A 22,287-nucleotide genomic window follows, 5' to 3' on the forward strand; every position below is an offset into this window, starting at 1 on the left:
TCATCAAATGGTAAATAAATATTTTTATATAATTAACTTTTTTCTAATAAACTTTAATTATGCATTACAAAGTTAATTATAATTAACTTCTTTCTAAAACATATTCATGTGTAAGTGAAAGTTAATTTAAATTGACTTATGTTTTAACAAAATTTGAAACCAGAATGAAAGTTGAATTAAATTAATTTTTATATAAAAAATTTAAAAATAAAATAGAAGTCAATTTAAATCAACTTCTGTGTAAAAAAAATTTAAAAGCAGAATGAAAGTCGATTTAAATAAACTTCTATGTAAAAATAATTAAACCTATAATAGAAGTCGATTTAAATCAACTTCTGTGTAAAAATTTTTAAAACAAAAACGAAAGTCGATTTAAATCAACTTCTATTATATGTACTTTTAGAATATTTACGTAATTTTTTTTAAGATATTTAGGAAATAATATTTTTTTATTTTATTTATGTAAAAAAGCCTAGAATAAATTAAATAAATATTCTTTTTTAAATAATTACTTTATCTGGTGATTTTTTTGTCTTCATTTCATTTCATTTATTTGAATATCACAATTTCTATTTTGATCATCATATATAGCATAAAATTCTTATTAGTCCTATAAAATTAGAGACTAAAAAAAACATGATATTTAGAGAGACAATAAAAATAATAAAAAACATCATTTTGTAATGAAAACATATATATAAGAGACTCATTTAAGAAAAAAAAAATAAAGATTCACATGAAAAAATTATAATTTTTTAGACACCAACACCGACAACCTAATTAAATATAAAAAAATTATATAGAAATATATGCATATAATTACAACTTAAAATAATAATCCCTATTATAATATTTTTTTAGTCCCTATTTTGGTGAGTGGGACTGTGTGAAATTGTTCTCCAGTTAAAAAGCCACAAAAGTACTATTTTAGGTCAGAGTTTTGCTATATCTACAAATAAAATCTTAATAATTTCCTTACTATTTAATAATCTAAGTATTAAAAAAAATCATTTTTTTAATCTTAATAACATAAAGAAAACATTTAATAAATTAATTGATTAAATATATTATTTCTCCTTGACATATCTCAGTATGCTTCTCACTTACGGAAACCAAGAGATAGATAAAAGTTCTCAAGTATTCTTGAACATGAGATCTCATTGGTAACTAAAATCTATATATTAAAGAAAAATTGTTTTAGATAGTTTCATATTATCTAAAATAAGTTCATATAAATATTTTCTAAACTGTCACTGCCAAATAAAAGAGAAGATTTTAAACTTCATTTTAACTCAAATTCGTATAAAAATCTTCTGATGAGTACTCTCTCTTTATCTTTTATTCCATACATTCCTCCTAATCAAATCATTGATTAGGCATGATCTAAGTTAATTTCATATGAATAGTTTTTCAATTTGTCACAATCAATATCACATGGATAGGTTCACAAAATCATTGACTGAATTTCGTAAGTACTTTCTCAAGATATTAACAACATTAAAGGGAAGATCTTTGACTCAATTCTAACTCAAATTTATATAAAATTTGTTTTAGCTAATGACTCTGTTTTTTATTTTTTTTTACTAAATTCTAAATTTTACTTTTGAGACTTGCAAAATTATGTATGTCAATAGATATTCCTTTTCTCTAATTAGAGTTAGCTATCATCCATGTGCATCAGTTTCAATTTTTCACGAAGGTGTGTATCTGTATTAGTTCAATGCTAGTGTAATGTTCATGTTTTACTTACTGACTCTTATTGATATTGCTTAGGGCATGCATTTACGACCACAATGTGCTTGACTTTTATTTATAACTAGTTATAATACCCAGGCATCACGGGTTTATTTTAAGTTATAAAGAAATGATTTCAATATATAAAATGTTAAATAAAATTATGACATATTATAAAAATAAAATATACAAATAAGTTATAAAATTAAATTCAATAATTGAAATAGAAGTATGGTTTTATAATTTTATTCGAAATATAAAATTATTTTAATAAAACTGACACTTAATAATTATGGTAAAAATTGACTTTATTATAATTTTGTATTCTATTTATATTTTATATAGTATGTGTTGTAAAAAGGATATTTTTATACTTTATGATTAAAAGATAAAATATATCAAAGAAAAACGTATCAAAATAATTTATTTAAAACTTTCTTATAACTTATATTTTTAACGCAACTTACACATTATATAAGCTACTTAAAAAATTTTTTCCTCTAAATTACATGTATTTTTCACTTGAGATAATTATGTTCATATCACATATGACTATTAATGGAGAAAAATTCTCTTTTCGAATATTTAACACAACTCTCTCTCTAAATATTTAATCAATATAATAAAATAATTTAAAAATTAAATTATTAATTTATTTATCAATCCATATGAAATATATAATTATGTATTTCAATAAATAATGTAGTTAATATATTACTTAATGATACAGTATAGTTAGTTTACTTAATGCTATACTGTAAGTTTTATACTTAAATATTTTGAAAGTAAAATAATCAAAATGGAAAAAGTTTTAGAACCAAACCAGAACAACACTAAGAGTAGATGAACTAATCTATTAATTTAGTCAAATCTTTATTAATATAAATTAATATTCTATTTCTTTTATTATTAAATTTTGCTTAAAATTTGATAACTATGCATGAAAATTTTATTTAAGAATGATGGTAAAGTAAAGAAAACTATTACGTGTCACAAGTTACCATTAATTTCCTATGAATTCAAACCCTTGTTGAACTCTCCTTTTACAATTTCTTTAGTTGTGATAATCTCAATGCCATTACCTTATAACCCTATTCTACATACCCGCAGAAAACACATGGAACTTGATCCCTTTTTGTTCAAGAAAAGATTCTCAACAAACAGCTCACAATTCAACACCCTCTAGCTGATTTGAAAGCTTCTGATGCACTCACCAAAGCTTCGTCTCCCACCAAGTTCACCGAGTTTAGCAGCAAGCTCAATGTTCGTGTTGTTCCTCATACCCCATGAGCTTGAATGGAGAGTATTAGAGTATATACACCCATGTTCATAATTGTATGATGTCTGATATCTGTCTGTACAATTCATAGTTGCAAATCAATTTTTGATTTCTGTTAGGTGTTAGTCAGTCTTGCCATAGAGCTGACTTCCAGTCTTGTAACTGTCATCCCTCTATATAAGGTTTATGTACCTTCTCTCTGGTTGATAATAATCATAAATTGCGGTATCCCAAATTTCCTGTATCCCTTTTCTATGTAACCCTGATAATACGAAAATGTCCCCGCCGGCAGCGGGAAATGACAAAGGAGATCGTGAATTGAGATTCATGAGCAAAACCACGCCACATATTATATTTAATTTAGCGTATGATAATTGATAATACAAGGTGGTTAGGCCTCATGATCGTAGTTACCTAAGAGGACTTCCCTGTTCGTAGTTCTGGTCCAGATAGTGACACAACTTTATTCGTGATAAGGTTGTACTAGAAATACAAGTACCAATCAAATTGAGAACAAAAACTGCATGACTTTTGTCACAAATTCGAAAACTACCACTTTCTATCTATCTTTGAGTTCCTGTTCAAATTGAAGCAACTTTTCCCGAACAGGCTGTAAAAGTAGTTTCAAGTCGTTGCTTATCTGCGTCCTATCTTGATGCAAGATATCCCCTGCTTCCCTCAGTCTCACGTCCATCTGCTCACAAAAATATTGTCGGAATAAGCAAACAGATTATCTAGGGAAATCGCTAGTCATAATTTTAATCAAAGCAAAGAGGTGATTTATTCAGGCAAATAATAATCCCAACGATATAGACATTGCAAGTCATCCCCTACCAGCCCTTCATCCTAGGCCTTGCACTTCGGGACCACAAGAATATACTTTCTAGAGGGATCAACACCATCGTACCCAAGGCATATAATGTCAGAGCTTGTTACATGGGTATTGAAAATCCTACCACAAAAAATGGATGTGTTCTCACTCACGTAGCAGCACAAAGAGAGAGGACACTCCCAGTCCCATATAAGCAGAGGCAGCACACCCACTAGAGGTGTGGAATAAGTATTCCTTCCACTCTATAGACATCTTTCCATTCCTCCACTAACTTGAGCATCAAGGTGTCTTTTATACGTAGTCACCCTCTTTCTCGTGAGGAGCAAGGAACGTACACCATTAATGCTTAACAAGAAACAGAAGATATCATACATTTACTGAGAGCTGGCACATTGCACTGTAAGCTATTTGAATAGAAAAAGAAGAGGTAACTGCTAATGCACTGTAAGCTCTTGAACACTAACCCTTTAGATGTCCTACATTGCCTTTGAAGCTCTTAGAAAAAAATAAAAAAAGAAAAGAAAAGGTAACTGCTTATGCACTTGGGTTTAAAAATTACATCTGAGACTCCAAACAGTGATGTGGGACATTGAAAGGTTTAGTGTTCCAGATGTAAGATTTAGGGTATTTTTGGGTGACTAGGGGTAAAATTTAGTATAATAAGGGTTTGCAATCAATATAATGTATTCGAAGGAACTGAATAGTATCTGAGATGAAGAAAATAAGCATCATATAATTCATGGTAGGTAGCAAAAATCAAACACTTCGAGCTGACCATATCAGTATTTGCCCATCATACAGAAAAATGGCTGAGCTCAATTTTTAGGAACTATTCCAGCCAAGTAATGATTCTAAGATCGCTGTGATATATATGGCAACAAGATAACAACAAACAAACAAGCAACAATCAGACTTTATCCTACAAGGTGAAATAAACTAAGTGAATCAATCAATGGCATTGGGCTATATCAAAAACCAAATTTTAATTAATTCATTTGGAGCAAGGTAATTTAATCTTTGGTCTTACTCAATCTTTTAATTTGACTATCTTGTGAAGAAACGACAAATTAAAACTTCGGAAAGCCTAACAGAGAACTAGATATGTAATAGTACACTATTTACTGATTCACAAAGAAACACTCCTGCTTAGGATTTTGGGGGTTATCAGTATAGAAACGCTATTTGCTATCCAAACAAAGCATAAAATATTTTCCCCTTCACTCTCAAATTTGGGAAACAATTTCAACAACAATCAAACTTTATCCACTAGGTGAGGTCCACAACATGAATCACACTATGGCATTGAGCCTGATCAAAAACCAAAATTTCAAAAATATTATTAATCAAAATGTTTCTTTTAATAATTTCTTTTAAGGTTCTTTGGGGTCTTCATTTACCCCTTTTTATCATACTAAAAGTCATGTCATCCACTTTCTTAGCTAATACTTTCAAAGGCCTTCTCTGTATTGAGGACAATTTCCTAATTTCAACCATGAGGACAAGATTGCTACAAAGGAGGGTGGAAATGTTGGCAACCCATTTTACAAAATGTACAAGCAAGCATTAACAATTCACCTAGCTAATGGGCCTAGGACTATGTTTGGGAATGTGTAGATAAGAGGATCCGGTTCTGCTCCAATTCAAGCGGGAACAGTCCATCCCACTTTCACTTAAGTGAATATCAAACATTTTTGCAAAAATTGTAGGGGGTGGGGAATAAGAGTGGGTGGGGTGTGTGGGGTTGGGAGAGCAGGACTAGTGGGGCAAGGAAAAAGAGGGGGGGGGGGGGGGGGCTGGGGAAAAGGAGAATGGGGAGCAGGAGGGGGAGAGGGCTGAGGAAGGTGAAGCGGGGGAGAGAGAGAGAGAGAGAGGGGGGGGGGGGAAGAGGGGCTGGAGGTGGATGTGTGGGTGGGGGAAGGGGAGCTTGGTGGAGGGGGAGGGGGAGGGGAAGGGGGCGCTGGTAGCGGGAGGAAGAAGGGAGCTGTAAGAGATGAGGGGGAAGGAAAATTTCATTTTCACTTAAGCGAATGTAGATTCATTTAAGCAAAAATGAAATTGGACCGTCCAATTTTCACACGAACTGGAGCAGAATTATTTCCTATATAACAGGGCCTTAGAGGTGTTTGGTGAAAGGGGACAGAAAAGCATGTAACAAATGTGGGAGAGCGCTAGGAAATTAGACATGGAGGAGAGAGTATTGAGGATGGAGGGGAGAAGGTATACAAGGAACAAACTCTTGGTGATGATGTGATAGAGGAGTGCCTATGAGGGAAGTTTAGGCTTGGGGTGAATTCTCATCTCTTAAGGAGAAAACATCATTTGTTTTACCATTATCATACTTGAATGATACCTACACATATTTACATTAATTTACTGTTATTGTGAGGGAGGGAAAGGTGCATATCAAATTCCTGCACATTTTATAGCATTGTCTCTGATTCCTCAATAGTGGAAAACTAAAATAAACTCTTCTTACCATGCACCAGTTTAGTGGCTCTAGTGTTAAAATCAATACTAAGAGGTACCTGCAAGTCATCTAGTTCACCAAATGAGAACTCTGGGACATCTATGTGGCCCTCAATCAACTTTTTTTCTCCTTGTATGATCCATTCCCCTGCTTTCATTTGCAAATCAACATGGCTTATAAAGTAATTAGATTGAAATGCATAAAAAAGAAAACAGGAACAGTTAGACGGAAGTGCTTTAAAAGAATGGTTGATAGCACCTCACCTTTGACTTTTAAGGTCAACTCATAGGTGTAACCAACACGTTTCTTGTTCCGAACAATCATCATGAATGCCTAAAAATGTTCAATCACAAAATAACAATCCATCACACATTTTCATAAAGCATTGAAATTTGGGAATGGAGAAGTTCAGATATAACTAGAATGAAAGGACACATATAACATACATACATACATGTGTATATATACATATATGTGTGTGTGTGTATACACGTTTGGTCTTTGAAAATATGACATTTTTTTATTGTAGTCCTTATTTAAATTTCATTCTTTAGTCCTCACATTTTACAAAACAATGCATTTTTAATCCCTCCTAGGCTAAAACCACTAGTTTATTAAATTTTAAGCATTAAAAACAAAATAGGAACTAATTTCAAAACATGTCATATTTTCAAGCCACAAAGGGATGCTCAAGTCAAAATGAAAAACAAAAACTTGAGATACAATTACACTCCTAATATCTTTAAAGAAAAATTTCCATTTATTCAACACTATTTAGTTATTCATTTTCAAATAATTTTCCACATTGATCACATTCATTCTTGTGTATTGCCTAAAACAAGCAAATAATCCCTTGAGCAAAGATGTATTGTGTTTCTTTAATCTACATTTTGGATGATAGAAACTCTACATTGCATAACATTAATGAATAGAATTAAAACAATTACTTTATTAAATTATATCTCTGTTTTGTCCTATTTGATGTGACAGAACAAAAGAGCTTTATAATTTATTCTTATGCCATTAAAAAATATAATCTTCACGGTACTAACTCAAACTCCTAACACCATTGCGTGAAACTCAACCTCTACACTTGACCAAGCAAATTGTTTTGTTTCTTGTTCCTCCTCATAACTAAATTTCCACATAACATCATCCAACGAAATTGAACCAAACCATCCCCTTGAAAACAATTCGGCAAACGAAAATTTAATTCTCTAGACTCCATCAAAACATTACAAATAATAACAAATAGATGAATGAAAATATAAGCATACCTTCATTGATAAGAAACATTCTATTAGAAGATTGGGCCTAACTCATAAGAGGAGGGTTGTGTAAGCCTTATAAGAAGTATTCTGACCATATTCCTAACTGATGTACGACATTTTAACACACTCTCCTTTCACCTAAAATTGAACATTTGGTACGTGAAGTTTGCAGGATCTGTGAATAGCCTAACATTTAAGATGGAAAGGCTTTAATGCGATACTATAAAACTGAGTCTAACTTGCTTTTAAAAGTTATCTCATAGGAGGAGGATTATTCAAATTTTTTAGGGTATTTTATCCATATTTCTAGTTGAGGTGAAATATCTTAATACACCTCTCTCACAATTAGAACTAGACATTTGGTGCACATGAAGTGTGCAAGATTAGACATTTATGCGTGGCTTAACATTCAAAAACACGAGATTATGATAGCATATTAAAAATCTTAACACATCCCCCTCACCTTTAGGATTAAACATCTGATACATGAAGTTTATAGGACTAGTTATTTGCAAGTGGTCCAATATTTAAATTGGATACGCTTTAATACCATAATAGATCTTATCACATTCTATAAACAATTTTTCTAATGTGTACCTATAAATGCATAATAAGAGCCTGTATATAGTAAGTTTTTATTAAAAATCATAGTATATAAGTATATTACAAAATTCAATGCATTGATAACATTTTTTAGTTATCAATTTCTTATTGTATGACTTTGAGCACATGTTAGAAAAATCGTTTTATCAAAACCATATTCAATCATCCAATCTAAGACTCTAAAACCTTAGGAGTCTGTTTGGTATCATTGTAAATGGGGATGAAAACTTCAAGAATACTTTTTGATATGAATTTCATCCTAGACCTTTTCACTCCTTTCAAGGGGAGCACCAAACTGACCCAAAGAATTATATCTCAGTATCCTGGGATACAAAATAGATGCATTTAGAAGTAAATCATGCAATACACTCACATCGCCAACACATTTGGTAACATCTTCTACTTCAGCTTTGCCAAAGGAAAACGGTATGGAGCCTACTGAGATAAGCAACTCCTGGAAAAAAAATGCATAGAATAAGTGACCGTAGCTTAAAAAAAAAAAACAAATAAAGTAAATTTGATTAGCTGTGATAAGTTGATGACCATTAATGTAATATTGCAAGGCACAATAAAATGGTTTCTAAGATAGCTGAACAAAATCACATACAAGGTTCATGACATAGACATAGACATGCATGGACAATAATAAAGTGAAGAAGCAAAAGATAACATGGATATTGAGATGCAAACCTTAATTCTCGGAGTTGCCCAATTGTTTAGACTTTTCTCCTCCCATGTCCCAGCCTGTATTAATTTTGAACCATTCAGATTCTTTGATACAAGAAAACTTCATAGCTAAACATAGTGTATAGTATACCCTTCAGGTGGAGTTTGTTTCAAGGGATATAATTACATTCCTACGAATAAAATTACTAAGAATGTTATACTTGGGTGTATTGCTTGGTTAAGGTTTAATATTTGTGGAGATATTTTTCAAAATTCAAATGATGGGAAAAATAAAGTTGGGAATAGAAGTTACTGGTTGGGTTACCAGAAAATTTCCAATATTCCCATGGAAAAGCAACATACCCATCCATCACCATGGGAATGTCATATTGACAAGTTCACTTTTCCAAGAATAATATTAGTTAGTTTGAAACAAACACATCTTTAACAATCCAAATAATCTCTAAACAAGTGTAGCAGAATGCAGAAACATATCTTAATTTCCTCAAAGATATTTGCAACACTGAAAACACAATAGCGCATCAAGTCAATTATAAGACAAAACTTAGATGCAGTTCCTTAGATGTTGTTCATACTGTTTACCAATCAAACTAGAGTTTTTTTTCTGTAATATGCAATAACTTTAAATGTAAATTACTACCTTCATTCTTATTTATAAGAAACAACTACCAATATTTTTTCCATCCAAAATTTAAGAAACAAAAACTTATTTTTAAATGCATTAATTGCTATATTCCTTTTATACCCTTATTTCTTGTGAGATTTGTATTAACAAGGTACTCACCCTTAACCATATAAGTGGACACATTTATTCATTTAATATGAGACACCAATTAATACTAGAGTATTTTTGGAATAGAGTAGTTTATGACATAATTGCTTTTAATTAGTCTAAATGAGTTAAATATTTGTTTCTCATAAATAGGACTAGAGGTAGTATTTATTAAAATAAAATTCTAATTTTGATTGGTAAACAGTACCAACAACACATAAAAACAGCACAAAAGTTTTGTCCTAAATTATAATACTCATGAACTTGGCAACAACCACGATTTCCACATAATTCTGAATTTAATTTGTCCTAAAGCTTCATTTCTAGAAGACAAAACATAGCCACGGTTGATGAACTGGAAATGGAAATGCAGGGGAAGTTTGGGTGAATGGCTACATGCTAGAGATTCTTCATTGGCTCTATTTTATTTTTTAAGAAGTATAGATGTTGAAAAATCCATTCCTTTCCAATTTCATTCCAACGGCCATTATCAAGCATTTAAAAAGCAACAGCCACGATCTCCTCCATTATCCCATTCATTTCTACATCCTTCAGGCTTCAACATAAGACCCAAGTGAAAAAAGTTGTCTTAAAGCATATAAATACTTGGAGCATATTTGTCTATAAGATAAAATTTACGGATCTTTCCCCCCAAATAAATTTTATATGGTCTTTAACAATGATTTGGACTTTTTTATGACTTTAAGATTAAGCATTTGAACAATCATCGAAGAGAAGTGGATCAAATGGTTGATGGAAACTCAAATCATTGACTTTTCTGTTCAATTATAATCATTATAAAGGAGAGAAAGAAAAAAAGGTCATACGCGATTCCAAGCTGAACCAATCGTCGCAGGCTGAGATTGACAAGGGGGAACTTCTTCTGGGGTCAACTTGCGAGGCACTGGCAAAGGTGCTGCATCTCCCGTTATTTTCCTAACCCAATACGTATACGAGGCGCCTTGTTGCCCTTCTTTCTCTGAGGACACTAGTGCTCCAGACTCCATTTTACTATTTCTCCCAACACATCAACAAATTATTAACTTTAAGGAAAACAAATATTTAAATTGCACCATCAAATTAGAAGAAACTTGAACTAACGTTTACGATTACGATTACGAAGAAGCAAAAGATTGGCACCAATGTAAAAGCATACACCAAAGAGTCTTCAACAAACGCTGGGTGTTGTATTGCGGCTATTGCAGAGGAATAAACACAAAAGCCGTTCAACTCACAAAATAATGGACGGCGGTAATACAATTAATATTTGCTCTTCCCGAAGTTTCCGTAGAAATGAGACGGATTGGAACTCAAAATGTCAACTAAAAAAATAAGTGATAATTACAGTAAACCTGATAGGGTATTTTGTATCTCTATATATTCACTCTGGTGATTCTTCCGGTCCGTGATGGTTTTACCTGAATTGTCTTTTTTTTTTAATCTTGCTATCTAAGTTCCGATTAAAGAATAAAAAAAATATAAGCACTAGTTTGTTTTCTTTAAATATAATTTTATATTTAAAAAACATATATAAAAACTTATTTATCGACGTAAATTTTAAAAATAATATTTTATTTTCTGATTTTAAAACTAAAAAACAGACTATGGTCGATATTTTTGTTTTTATTATTTTTTAAATTAATAAAAATTTAACTAAAAGAAGTTTTAAAAATTAAATTATTAAATAAATTTTATTTTTTTAAAAATAATTTTATAAAATTTTTAAAATATAATTTTTAAAAATTAAAAATCAAAACTAAATAAAACAAGTTTTAAGTTTTTATTAAAAATTGTATTGAATTGTATTAATTATTATGTCTTTTTAATTTTAAATATTTTTAAATTATATAAATATATTTATTTAATTTATTTTTTAAAAAAAATACTTTTAATTTTTTTAAATTTAAAATATTTATGATTATTATTTTATTAAAATGTGTCATATATTTAATCATATAACATTAATAATTATTTTAAAATAATATTTGGTGTGACACATTTAAATGTGTCACTTAATTAATAAATAATAATAAATATCATTAAAAAATTATAAAATTTATAACATTAATTAACTTAAATCATATTTATATAAATATATATTATTAATTGATTTCTGATATTCAACACCCAACTTTATATAGTCAATAACCATATTTATATAATTCAGTTACAGTATAATTGTTATTATATTAGTAGTAGTTTCGTACTTATAATCTACTATTGGTGACAAATAAATAACCTTATGATAGTCATTAATTAAGTAAGTTCAGTAACACATATTAGAGAAGTGAAAAAAAAAAAAATTATGCGTACACATTGCAATATTACCAGCTTCTATAATTAATTACCATCATTTTGAACATAGAATTACTAGCTTTTTGTGGTCAATTACCATCTATATACAGTTCACTTAAGAAAAAATTATTATCATTTTAATTGTAATATATTCTTCAGGATTACAATATATACTATTGTATTATCCACAATACAATATGTTAGCTAGTCCAATGATGGGAGTAGGAGACAAATTTATAGACATAATAGATTACCAACTTATACACTAAATTACCAGTATCTTAGACAAAAAATTACTAACTGTGATGCTGGATTACCTACATTCACTAAATGTTGTTGTCTTGAAGGCCACCATAGCAAAATATAAAATTATTTTTAGTTACTCATCAATACAAGATATACCTAAAGAATTACTAGCTTATACACTAAATTACCAGAACTTAGGTAAAAAAATTACTAACTAAATATGTCAAATTACTTACATTCACTAAATTACCTACATTCACTAAGTATCGTTGTCTATAGGGCCAAAAGTCAGAGTACTCCTTAATATTATCTGTACTCGTAACATTGTGAAAAATCTAAAAAAGAGGAGAAAAAAAATACTTGTGATACTGTGAGTGTTGCCCAATTAGTATTTCAAGCTTTCAAAACACAAATGTTGCAATGAGGACCAATATATATATTCAAAGGAGTAGGCTGCAAACAACAAGTGAGAGAGAGTCACAGAAGAATGAATAGTGGGCGAGAATGAGAAACATTTCTTTTTTGTTGAAGAACAAAAATAGTGCAAAGAAGAGGACATATAAGAAGAAGGGTCAGAGTCACTCAAGAAGAGGATATTCAAGAATATGAACAAGGGTGAGTGTAACATCCTCGTTTTTTTAAACAGTTAATTTGTTAATATAATTATAATTTAGATTATAATTCTTCAATTTTTTTGGCAAAAAAAAAATATAATAAAAAAAAATAATTGCTCATTTATACCGGTTAAAATTGCTCTATGAGGATAAAAATAACATTTTTAATTACGAAGAATTATTTTAAATAATAAAATTTGTATTTTTAATTAGAAATAATATTTGGAGTGTAAAAATAATTATTTTGGTAATTATTGCTTATTTTTAGATTTTGGTTGATACTGTTTTATGTGTTAACAGGAACTATGTGATTAGTTTTTTTTTCCTTTTTCTTTTTCTTTTTAAGTGATAACCAAGGAGATATTGATGTCAAAAAATTATGTTATAATTATTTTAATTGTTTGGCATCAATTATTTTTATTTTTGAGTTTTATTCATAATTATTTTATTTAATTATATTAAAATAGCAAAATAATTGATTATTGTATTATTATTTCTTTACCTATTTGACTAAATTGACCACTTTCTTACGTGAACCTTCTTCTTCTCCAAGTCCATAACCCCTTCTTCTCCCTTTCACCATTTTCATTTTCTTCCACTCATTTAAGCTTGTTTTAAGGTATGTTTTTAATATATATCCTTAATTAAGCTTAATTATTTGTTAATTATCATTTCATCCGATTAAAATTTTAATTTTTTCATGTTTTTTTGGCTGTCATGAACAGTAAAAATGGGTCTTACTTTGCTTCAAAATTATTGGTTTTAAACTTGCTTTCTTTTGTACTATATGTAGACTATGCATGGCTTATATTGTTTACATAATTAGTTTTTCAAAAATGTGATTAAAAAGCACTAAACCCTCACAAGGGTTGGCTGCCATGTGGTTTTAGAGAAGGTGAAGTGAGTGTTTTTTACTTCCATTTTATTCCTTTTATATTAGTTAGATTATAGAAACTAATTTTGTGTTAATCGGACTTTTATAGCAAAAGTTAGAAAATTTTAATTTTTACATATACATATAAGAGTATAAAATTAGCATCTCCTTAGTATTAATTATGTTTAGGCATGATTAATTGATTAGGTTGATCGTTTTGAAGATTGGATTGTTCGAGTTTTTCTAAAGAATCAGAAAAGAAAAAAAAAATTCATCCATACCTTCATCAAAGAACATCCGTAAGGTAAGGGGTGGGATGATTTTATTTCAATAGGTGGCATTAAGAACCATAAGGGAATAATTCTCTATTGTTCTAATCAAATAAAATGAATTTAGGTTGTTTTAGAGCTAACCCATAAATTTTAGAAGATTTTGTTATAGTACTGGACATGTATGAAAGGTTGCCTTAGACCAGGAAATTGATTGAACAAGGACTCTCCCTTATATGTAAGGTCCTTTGTGTATTTAAAATTAATGTATTGGAATGATTTATGGTTGAAGTGCTATATTGAATTATTTCTTTATAATTGGTTGAATTCTCATTATGTGTTTGTGTAGATATTCTTGTTGGTATGAATGCCATATAATGGTAAAGATTGGAAGTAATTTAGTTTTATGTGATGTGAGCATATAGATTGACATAATCTAAATGTCCATTCAGACTTGTTGGAGAGAAGAAAATATGTTTTTAAGGTATATATATATATATATATAATTATGTATTTTATATATAGTACAAGTATCTTTTGACTTCTTTGGAAAATGGATTTAATAAAAATAAATAAATAAATTATATTACTGAGAAAGTAGTATTGGATATTTGGAAGGCTTGAATCATTTATTTAAAAAATGATTAAGTCCTCAATTTTTAAGCATGAAAACATATTTAAAGAAAGAGGGGAAGATACGATTTTCTTGGATTTTGAGGTGATGGAGGTGGAATTTAATAAATTAGAAGTATTCTGGATTTTTTCTGGTTGTTTTACAGGAAGAAGAAAATTTTGGAATATCTGATTTACAGAGGAGACTCTGTCGAATTTTATTGAGAAAAGAAAAAGTTAAGGATTGTACTTAACAAAAAAGAAAAATTAAATTTTTTCTCTAATTAAATTAATTAGGAATGAAGACATGCATCATGAACATGTGATAGTGTGATGAGTGGACAGGGAAGTATAAGAAATCTAGGGGCGGCTCCAGGGTAGTCTTGGGGATAGTGACGTGTGATTGAATCTGACAGTGGCCAAGGCTCGCCACCTTGTGCTGTGGACTCTCACTGCAAAACTTTACTATCCTGACTGGTCCCGAGAGATTCTTGTATTAGTAGAGCTGTTACTGTATTATGAGATTAACCAAGTTGGCAGTTAAGTAACAGTGAAACTCCTGATCCTTCCCTGAGTAAAAGAAACAGATTGATGGTTCTGGGCCCACATGCATGTGTCAAAATGTACTAAGTTATAATAATAGACTTGCATCATTTCTCATTCATGGCATATGCATTTGCTTGGTAGATTATGGGTGTTGATAATTAATTGTGTGATTGAAACCCTTATATGTCTTTTGCTGCTGGAGATTGAATCGAATTGTCTCACCCTTTTATTGCTATGTGTGTTGTGTGTGAATATGTTTATTAGGTAAGAACATTGATGGCTCGACCACCGTACCAATTCAGCGTCTCGATCAGATATGATCCCGAGGGAAGATGGGTGCACGACTGGGAGCAACAACGATTCACCCACACTGGATCTATTACCTTTTTGTTAGATAGAAATGGGCCAGGCCCACGAGCTTACCTTATTCCCATCCGAGTACCCATGAGAATTACTTTTCCATTTCCTTCAGATGTACAGTTTGTGCGACCCCCTACCCCACCTCCTGTCCCTGTATTATCACCCCCGGTATTACCCCCAGGTTTCCTTAGACCTTTACGTCCTTCTATACCATATTTACCACCTGTTGAACGGACTAGTTTAGTTGACACACTTTTAGCAAGACCTATCTCTATCTCATCCACTTCCTCTTCGTCTTCCTCTAGTTCTTCAGACTCTTCTGATTCTTCTCACTGTTCAAACACCTCTACTGCTATCGGAAGGAAGATGACTGCTTCTCAAGCAGGACTCCTTCCTAATTTTACCTCCTCTGGGTAGGAATCTAGTGGAAAAGGAGAGTAGGATAGAGTCGAGTAAGGAATAATCTATACATATACGTAGGTGTAAGTACTTTTGACTGAAAAGAAAAATGGGTATATAGGAAGCCTAACCTTACCGTTGTTGAATTTTGGGAGGAAATGGGCACTTTGGTGATCATGGATCCAGGGGAAAGCTCGTGAGGTCTTCGTTTTGGGTTGTCATCTCTGATATCGTGACTCCACTTTATTTCGTATGTAATTCAGTTATGTATATATTTAGATAACTGGATGATTGTATAAATTAACAGATGACGTGTATGTATGAAATGAAGACTTCTAGTAATGGTAATGTATTTAATTTCACTATATCTGAATAAATATATATATACCCATGCATGTGATGTTCTTACTGTTTAGTTATTTTATGATTGTATTTATATTTATTGCTTAGTAAGTAGTAAGGGTGTCACAGTGAGAGTCATTCAAATATTTTTTTTTGATTTGTTCAAGAAGAAAAAGACAAACAAAAGGTCACTGGACAGTTAGCAAAATAAGTTTTTTTTTTTTTTTCTTTGAAGAAGAAGATGAACATGACACATGATTGAGCATGAGAGTTGAAGAAATTTTTTTTGAAGTTTGATAACCTGTGCGCATGTGTAGAATAAGTTTGGTACAACCTAATACTTGATTTCTTTTCTTATATAGGATCACGTATAGACACTTAAAATAAGTGTCTAAATAGCATTACTCCCTATATTATCCATATTCTCAAGGGTTTGCACAAAGCATGACACAAAAAAAAGTAATGATATTATTTTTACCATAATAATATTAGTATAGATAGAAAAAAGAAAGCCACACGTTCGCAATGTGTTGTAACAAAACAACCAACATGATTCACATTAAACCAACAAATTTAGTCAAACTAAATTTTAAAAAAAATCATTGATCAAAAAATCTTTTTTAATTACCTCTATTTTTTTTTTTAATATTCCTTTACCCTTTTTTTTTTACCAGAATAAAAAACATATGGTTTTAGTGATTTAATAACATTATACATAACTCGAAGAGGATTACGAGTTGTTTTTGGAATTTCTATGATGAATTATTTTAATATAACTTTACTGTTTAATGTTGCCTAATTTTATGTACATAATTAAATTTTAAACAGTTTGTTTTTCACGAATGGAGGACCTTAGCTTTACCAAGCAGCTATACCTTTACTTTTAAGTAATTGTCTTTAAAGTATTTTGAGACGTAGAAATAATTCTGCCCAAACGCAACCTTGATGAAATTAAAAAGGCCCAACCAATTTTATTTTATTGCTTTGGGTTGATACATACAATTCATTCTCTACCGTAGCGTAAGATAATTGAGAATAGCGTGCCGAAAGAAACTACTAAATTACAAGCTTTTAAAGAGATCAATTTGCACATGGGAGAAAATTGACGCATAAAAAGCCTAGATATAAATAAGCTAACAATTTGCTGAGGCACTATCCATAACCCACAACCTTAAAAACCTATAAAATTGTGTACGTCTATAGAAGAAAATGATTGTAAATCCTCACCTCAATCCCTTGTACTTGCCAACACGGAAAATCCTTGTAATAATCCTACATTAATTAAAATTCATAACGGCGATTTGAAACCTCTAATTAATCTTTGGTTTTGGTTGCCTTGGCCTCAATACCATATAAAGGCACCCTAGAACAATCAAGAAAGCTGGAAACGTTGTCATATCAAACACCATATGTATTTTTCTCTCTCTGGTGCAGTTAATCGGATGGAGAAGGGCAAGTGTCGCATTAACTTGATCATTAAACCTGCAAGAAAGAATGTGTCAGAGGAAAAAAAACCAAATTTTCAGAAAAAAGATTTAAATAGCTTTTAAACACAGAAAAGAGAAAGGAAAGTAATCAAGAGCAAGTACTTCACTGCTGCTGAAGTCTAAATGAAAATACAGGTTAGCATCCAACCAGTGGGAACATATAAATAATTGTGCTCCACATCCTATCTCCACCCTCAGGATAAGCTTATGGCCCATTATATAGGGATATAAAAAAATAGGAACAAAGGAGCAAGGAAAAACACGTTGATGTAACAGGAACTATTAATCTTCAACTGTCGAACGCATCCTCTTTAAGTTATAGTAGGCAGAGACCATAAAGGGGCCAGGAAACTTTATTTTAGTGTTTTTCATTTTTAGAGAAGTTTGAACTTAGAAGCATATCATGAACCATGTCAATGGTTTATGCATATAGGTGAAGAAACATGAACGGTTTCCTGCTTTTATATCCATATAATATACACCCTAATGATAGAGCCCTATTGGATTTGAAGCAGCAGTAAGGGCAGTAATTCTATAGGTCCACACTCCAAAAGATAGAGACTGCAGAAGTACTTGATAACAGAACCACACGTAAAGGCATCACTGAAGTTTTAGTCAAATGGCGAGATTGCAAGGAGAGTTCCCTACCTTTCACCTTGAGGGCAAGGTGAAAAAGGAAGAGAAGAAGGGGGGGGGGGGGGGGATTGAGTGATTTACATAAGGAAATAATTCAGTGATTTAGGTAAGACGATAAAAGGGTGAAAGTTGACCTGGATAGCTATAAGAAAGGAGTTAGGAAGAAGAAAAAGGAGGAAGTAAAATAGATAGTAGTCAGGAAAGGAGAGTGGAGGGTCTCTTGAATACCCTTGTTAGTTGTTACCTTTCATTTTCTATTATTCTGCTCTTCTGGTGCGCTGTTGCCATCTATTGGTACCAAAATTATTTAATAATACAGTGAATTTATCCCAATTCAGGGTGTTTTGATCCAGTTTCTAACAAAAAAAAAAGTGAAACAAATGAAATAACCAAACTGGTTCATATTTCCGCACACAGTTTAGTTCATTGATCACACCATTCCAGTTTGGTTAATTGTAATAAACCAAATCAATATCACTATAACAATTGGGAAATTTCAGATATCAATCTCACTCTCCCACAATTGAACCCTAAACCTCCTTTCTCTCTTTGCATCAAACCTGAGCCACTGATCTGCTAAAATGAGTCTCTGGCTTTGGGTGTTGAGCAAAAGATGGCTGCTTGCTGGTCTGATGTGTGGGGTAAGCAGGTGACCAGTGATGGTGCAGTGAGGTGGTGGTGACTGGAACCTGAGCTGTGCACAGTTTCCAGGGTGGTCATGAGTCCTGTAGCAGCTTGGTTGCGGTCTCAACCAAGGCATGTGGTATGGTGGTTGGAGGTGCATTGTGGAGTATATTGCTGGAGATGAAGGCTTATGTTGCCAGAAAGGCCGAAACAAGAAACATGCATCACCAATAATAATGGTGGAATGAGCAAGATTGCTGTGAACTGGTTATAAACTGGTTCCATATCAATTTACAATTGATTCACCAAAACAAAATCAGTTTGGCAGCAAAATAATTCTAGATTGCTTTGGAAAACCAATCCATATTACCGGTTTGGTTTAATTGCCAAATCAAACCATGTCTAATTACATTACATGTCATGAACAAACTATTCCCTATGCTTAAGCTGTTTATGTGAAGGAATAAGAATGATTTCATACTGTTATATCTCCAACATAGCATAAGGAAGCATTCATAGTGTGTGGGCTAGGCCTAGGATAGTTACTTTGAGGAATCACCAAGAAGGAAATGAGTTGGAATAAATCTAGAATGCTATACGGATGGGAATATCAATTCTATGTTGTTGAGAAGGGATGAATATGCAATTGAAGACTAACTTTGACAAATGATCAAGTGTTTTTGAGCAAGAACCAAATAATAAGTGCATTATTGTGTTTTGTGTAGGAAGAGTTCAGAGACCAATTTGTTTGGTGATCTGGATGACTCTTGAACATGCCCTAAAGCAATTTCTCTATTTGTTTTAACTTTTAAGGTTTCTGAAGCAATTTCTTTATGGATCAATGTTGTATGCCCCCATTTTTCTGTTGATATCTCAGAAATCGCTACTTTTATTTTAAGAATCTCTAGACAGTGGATGAACCACTTTATTGCCTTTATTGCAGGTTTCAACTGGTTTCCTATTGCACAAGCTTAAGCCACTAGGTTGGAGAAACCTTTTGAGCAAAGGAGTTCCCTTTAGCACATTGATACCAAGATGCTGTATTTTCTGCTATTTTCCTGTACAGTTTGCTAGGTTATATTAGAGATGACCTTTTGAAACTGTTCAATGAGTTTCATTGCAATGGGTATGATTGAATGAGTGGCAATCTACCTTCAACGCTCTTGTGCATAAAACAGTCCTACAGGGGTCATCAATCTTACTAACATATAATAAATTATTTAACTGGGTACCTTTTGTCGGGCTGATTGAGGTGTTGACAAATAGTTCAAAATGATCCAGCTCTTAGTATCTCACTCTTTCGGAATAAAAAAGAAAACCTATGTAATCTTCTATACATCCTTTGAGCAAACCCCACATCTGGTTCACAAAAGGAAAATACTACCTTCTAACTATCTAGCCTTTTTTGTAATCTTTAGTCCAATTGTATCTCATAAAGGGACAACACTTCTAGCCAAAATCTTTTGGATTCCAAGGCCCACACTAAGGTGTAGTCTTCAATTTGGAATTTTGTATTTAATAGTAAGGTTTTGAAATGTAGTTGCATGCCAATGTCGTCTGCAAATGTGTGATGTAGTTGTGGCTTGCATTAGGTGATGTGACCTGTAGTTAAATCCTTGCTAAATAGGATTAATAGTAATACAAATGACTCGTTGCAGGTTGCCAGATTGCAAAAATCTCTTTTTTATCCAATTTGCAGTGTGTTTCACTAATTCACTTCATTTATATTTATATTTATAATTATAATTATACTGTCCAAAAGCTAGAGCTCTGTGGACTTCTGTATTGTTAGTGAATGTTAGATTGCCCCGGAGTTTTGGAGAGCTTTATTAAAGGGATTTCTCTGTTAGGCAAGCAGAGAAATCGGTGAGCATTGCATAGATGATGTTACTTTCTTCTTCGATTGGATTTATATTTTTTATGGTTTTCTTAGGAGGTATCCTATCTTCTCCCATTGATAGAAAAAATCTATATAAATATATCTTCCATGAATTATGTTTCTTTTTCAGTAAAAAAACTTATTGCATAATAATATCTTCTGTCTAACCTTTTGGATGCATCCTCCAAGGTGTTTAGTAACCTCAATGCATCAGCATAGCGCAGTTCCCCAGTGACAGTTGATACCTGAAAATACAACATTCATGAAATTAACTGGTAAAAAATGAGATTGTAAATTTAATAGAAGCTACTAATAAATAGCACTCACCCTTTTCCAAAGGCTAACAACATAATTGTACTTGTTTACAAGCTCATGCTCCTGGGACTGGAAGATCACGAAAGTTTTTTCAGCTTTATTTTGTTAAGAATTCATACAGATAACTCATCTCTTGTCTCAAGGAAAATAAAGGCCCTACAATATTTCTGAGAAACAAGTGGTAGGCTTGGATGAGGAAATGCAATGGATGAGGAAATCAAGACACATGATACATTGACTACAAAATACTCATTTAATTCTTCAAGATAAATTTATGAATTGACAAGTGCTCTCCCAATACCAGTCCACATCAGAGTGGCACCATTGGCAATTTTGTCCTGCCTTGTGATAGTGCTGAGCAATGAACAACCAAAAAATTAATTGCTAATAAACCAATGAAACTAAAAGATTAAGCTGTTATGGAAAGGAAAATGCTACTCAACCAGAAATAGTTGACATGCAAATTGACTTATGGTTCTTGAGTGGTCCTTTACCATTTCGTCTTGTCCAGCAATCACTTTGAAGAGTTGAGAGAGAGTAACAAGAGTTGAACCCACAATCACTTGGTCAAAATGCTTTCATACTATGATTGAAAGTTGTGGAATAATGAATCTTATTTATTGATTCAAAACTGATCAAATGGGCAAAATAAAATATAAAGAAAAAATCAGGATTTAAAATCAGAATTATTGGATGGTAAGAATTATACCTCTTGGGCTTCTAACATTCATTTTTGACTTGTAAGACAAGATAATGAGAAACACCTCAGTAAAGAGGTAGGTGGTATCATGGTAGTCAAAATTGTGTGCTGGCTTGTAAAATTGTGCGATTTTACGATTCCTAATCCCTTTTTGTGCTAGCTCGCTCTCAAAATCGCAAATCACTAGGATCAAGTGTGATCGTCATGCTTGATTGTAAAATTGATAAGCACAAACGACCAGCGTGCTGAGAAAACCCAATTTTTAACTTATGACCCTCATCTTTATATTTATATGCATATATACAATTTTGTAGGATTTTACTATCCGTGTTGCAATCCTATAAGTTACGATCTTTTACCCCTCTCTGATCTTAGTCCTACGTAAAATCTCAATTTTGACTGCCATGGGTGGTATACTAGAGGTCACCTTTTGTTGATCGAAAA

The 22,287-nt window shown here is 31.7% G+C and overlaps 2 protein-coding genes across 12 annotated transcripts in view; both read right to left on the bottom strand.

The window, feature by feature from the left end:
- Nucleotides 1–2,664: 2,664 nt before the first annotated feature.
- On the bottom strand, nucleotides 2,665–10,972 carry LOC113867381. Of its 3 annotated transcripts, none has more exons than XM_027502672.1 (7): nucleotides 10,747–10,972; nucleotides 10,473–10,656; nucleotides 8,877–8,930; nucleotides 8,560–8,640; nucleotides 6,576–6,645; nucleotides 6,371–6,459; nucleotides 2,665–3,707 (listed from the first exon to the last, which is right to left on the bottom strand). In XM_027502672.1, the coding sequence occupies exons 2-7, from the start codon at nucleotides 10,650–10,652 to the stop codon at nucleotides 3,573–3,575; spliced, it is 609 nt and encodes a 202-aa protein (XP_027358473.1). In that variant the 5' UTR covers nucleotides 10,653–10,656; nucleotides 10,747–10,972; the 3' UTR covers nucleotides 2,665–3,572. The 3 variants fall into 3 exon arrangements, with proteins under 3 accessions (XP_027358473.1, XP_027358474.1, XP_027358472.1); XM_027502673.1 differs by having other exon boundaries at nucleotides 3,346–3,707; nucleotides 10,473–10,662; nucleotides 10,756–10,972; XM_027502671.1 differs by having other exon boundaries at nucleotides 3,346–3,707; nucleotides 10,753–10,972.
- Nucleotides 10,973–17,415: 6,443 nt separating this feature from the next.
- Nucleotides 17,416–22,287, bottom strand: part of LOC113867036 — a 42,966-nt gene continuing 38,094 nt past the window's right edge. For 6 of the 9 annotated variants that reach the window (XM_027501964.1, XM_027501960.1, XM_027501961.1 and 3 more), the window contains 3 exons: nucleotides 21,156–21,238; nucleotides 20,997–21,073; nucleotides 17,416–17,684 (listed from right to left, as the gene is read on the bottom strand). In XM_027501964.1, coding sequence (XP_027357765.1) covers nucleotides 17,513–17,684; nucleotides 20,997–21,073; nucleotides 21,156–21,238 — 332 coding nt within the window. In that variant the 3' untranslated portion in view covers nucleotides 17,416–17,512. Of the gene's footprint in view, nucleotides 17,685–20,996; nucleotides 21,074–21,155; nucleotides 21,311–22,287 lie in introns of those variants that run through there. The other 3 variants (XR_003505123.1, XM_027501962.1, XR_003505122.1) reach the window with 3 other exon arrangements.

Source organism: Abrus precatorius, unplaced genomic scaffold (genome assembly GCF_003935025.1).
Source record: "Abrus precatorius isolate BTA unplaced genomic scaffold, Abrus_2018 Scaffold5, whole genome shotgun sequence".
Taxonomy (NCBI): Eukaryota; Viridiplantae; Streptophyta; class Magnoliopsida; order Fabales; family Fabaceae; genus Abrus; species Abrus precatorius.

Coding starts and splice junctions, on each gene's coding strand:
- LOC113867381 (XM_027502672.1), bottom strand. CDS start 10,652: ATGGAGTCTGGAGCACTAGTGTCCTCAGAGAAAGAAGGGCAACAAGGC. Junction 6,460..6,575: donor GTTGACCTTAAAAGTCAAAG/GTGAGGTGCTAT, acceptor AAATGAAAGCAG/GGGAATGGATCATACAAGGA. Junction 3,708..6,370: donor GTGAACTAGATGACTTGCAG/GTACCTCTTAGT, acceptor TTTTGTGAGCAG/ATGGACGTGAGACTGAGGGA.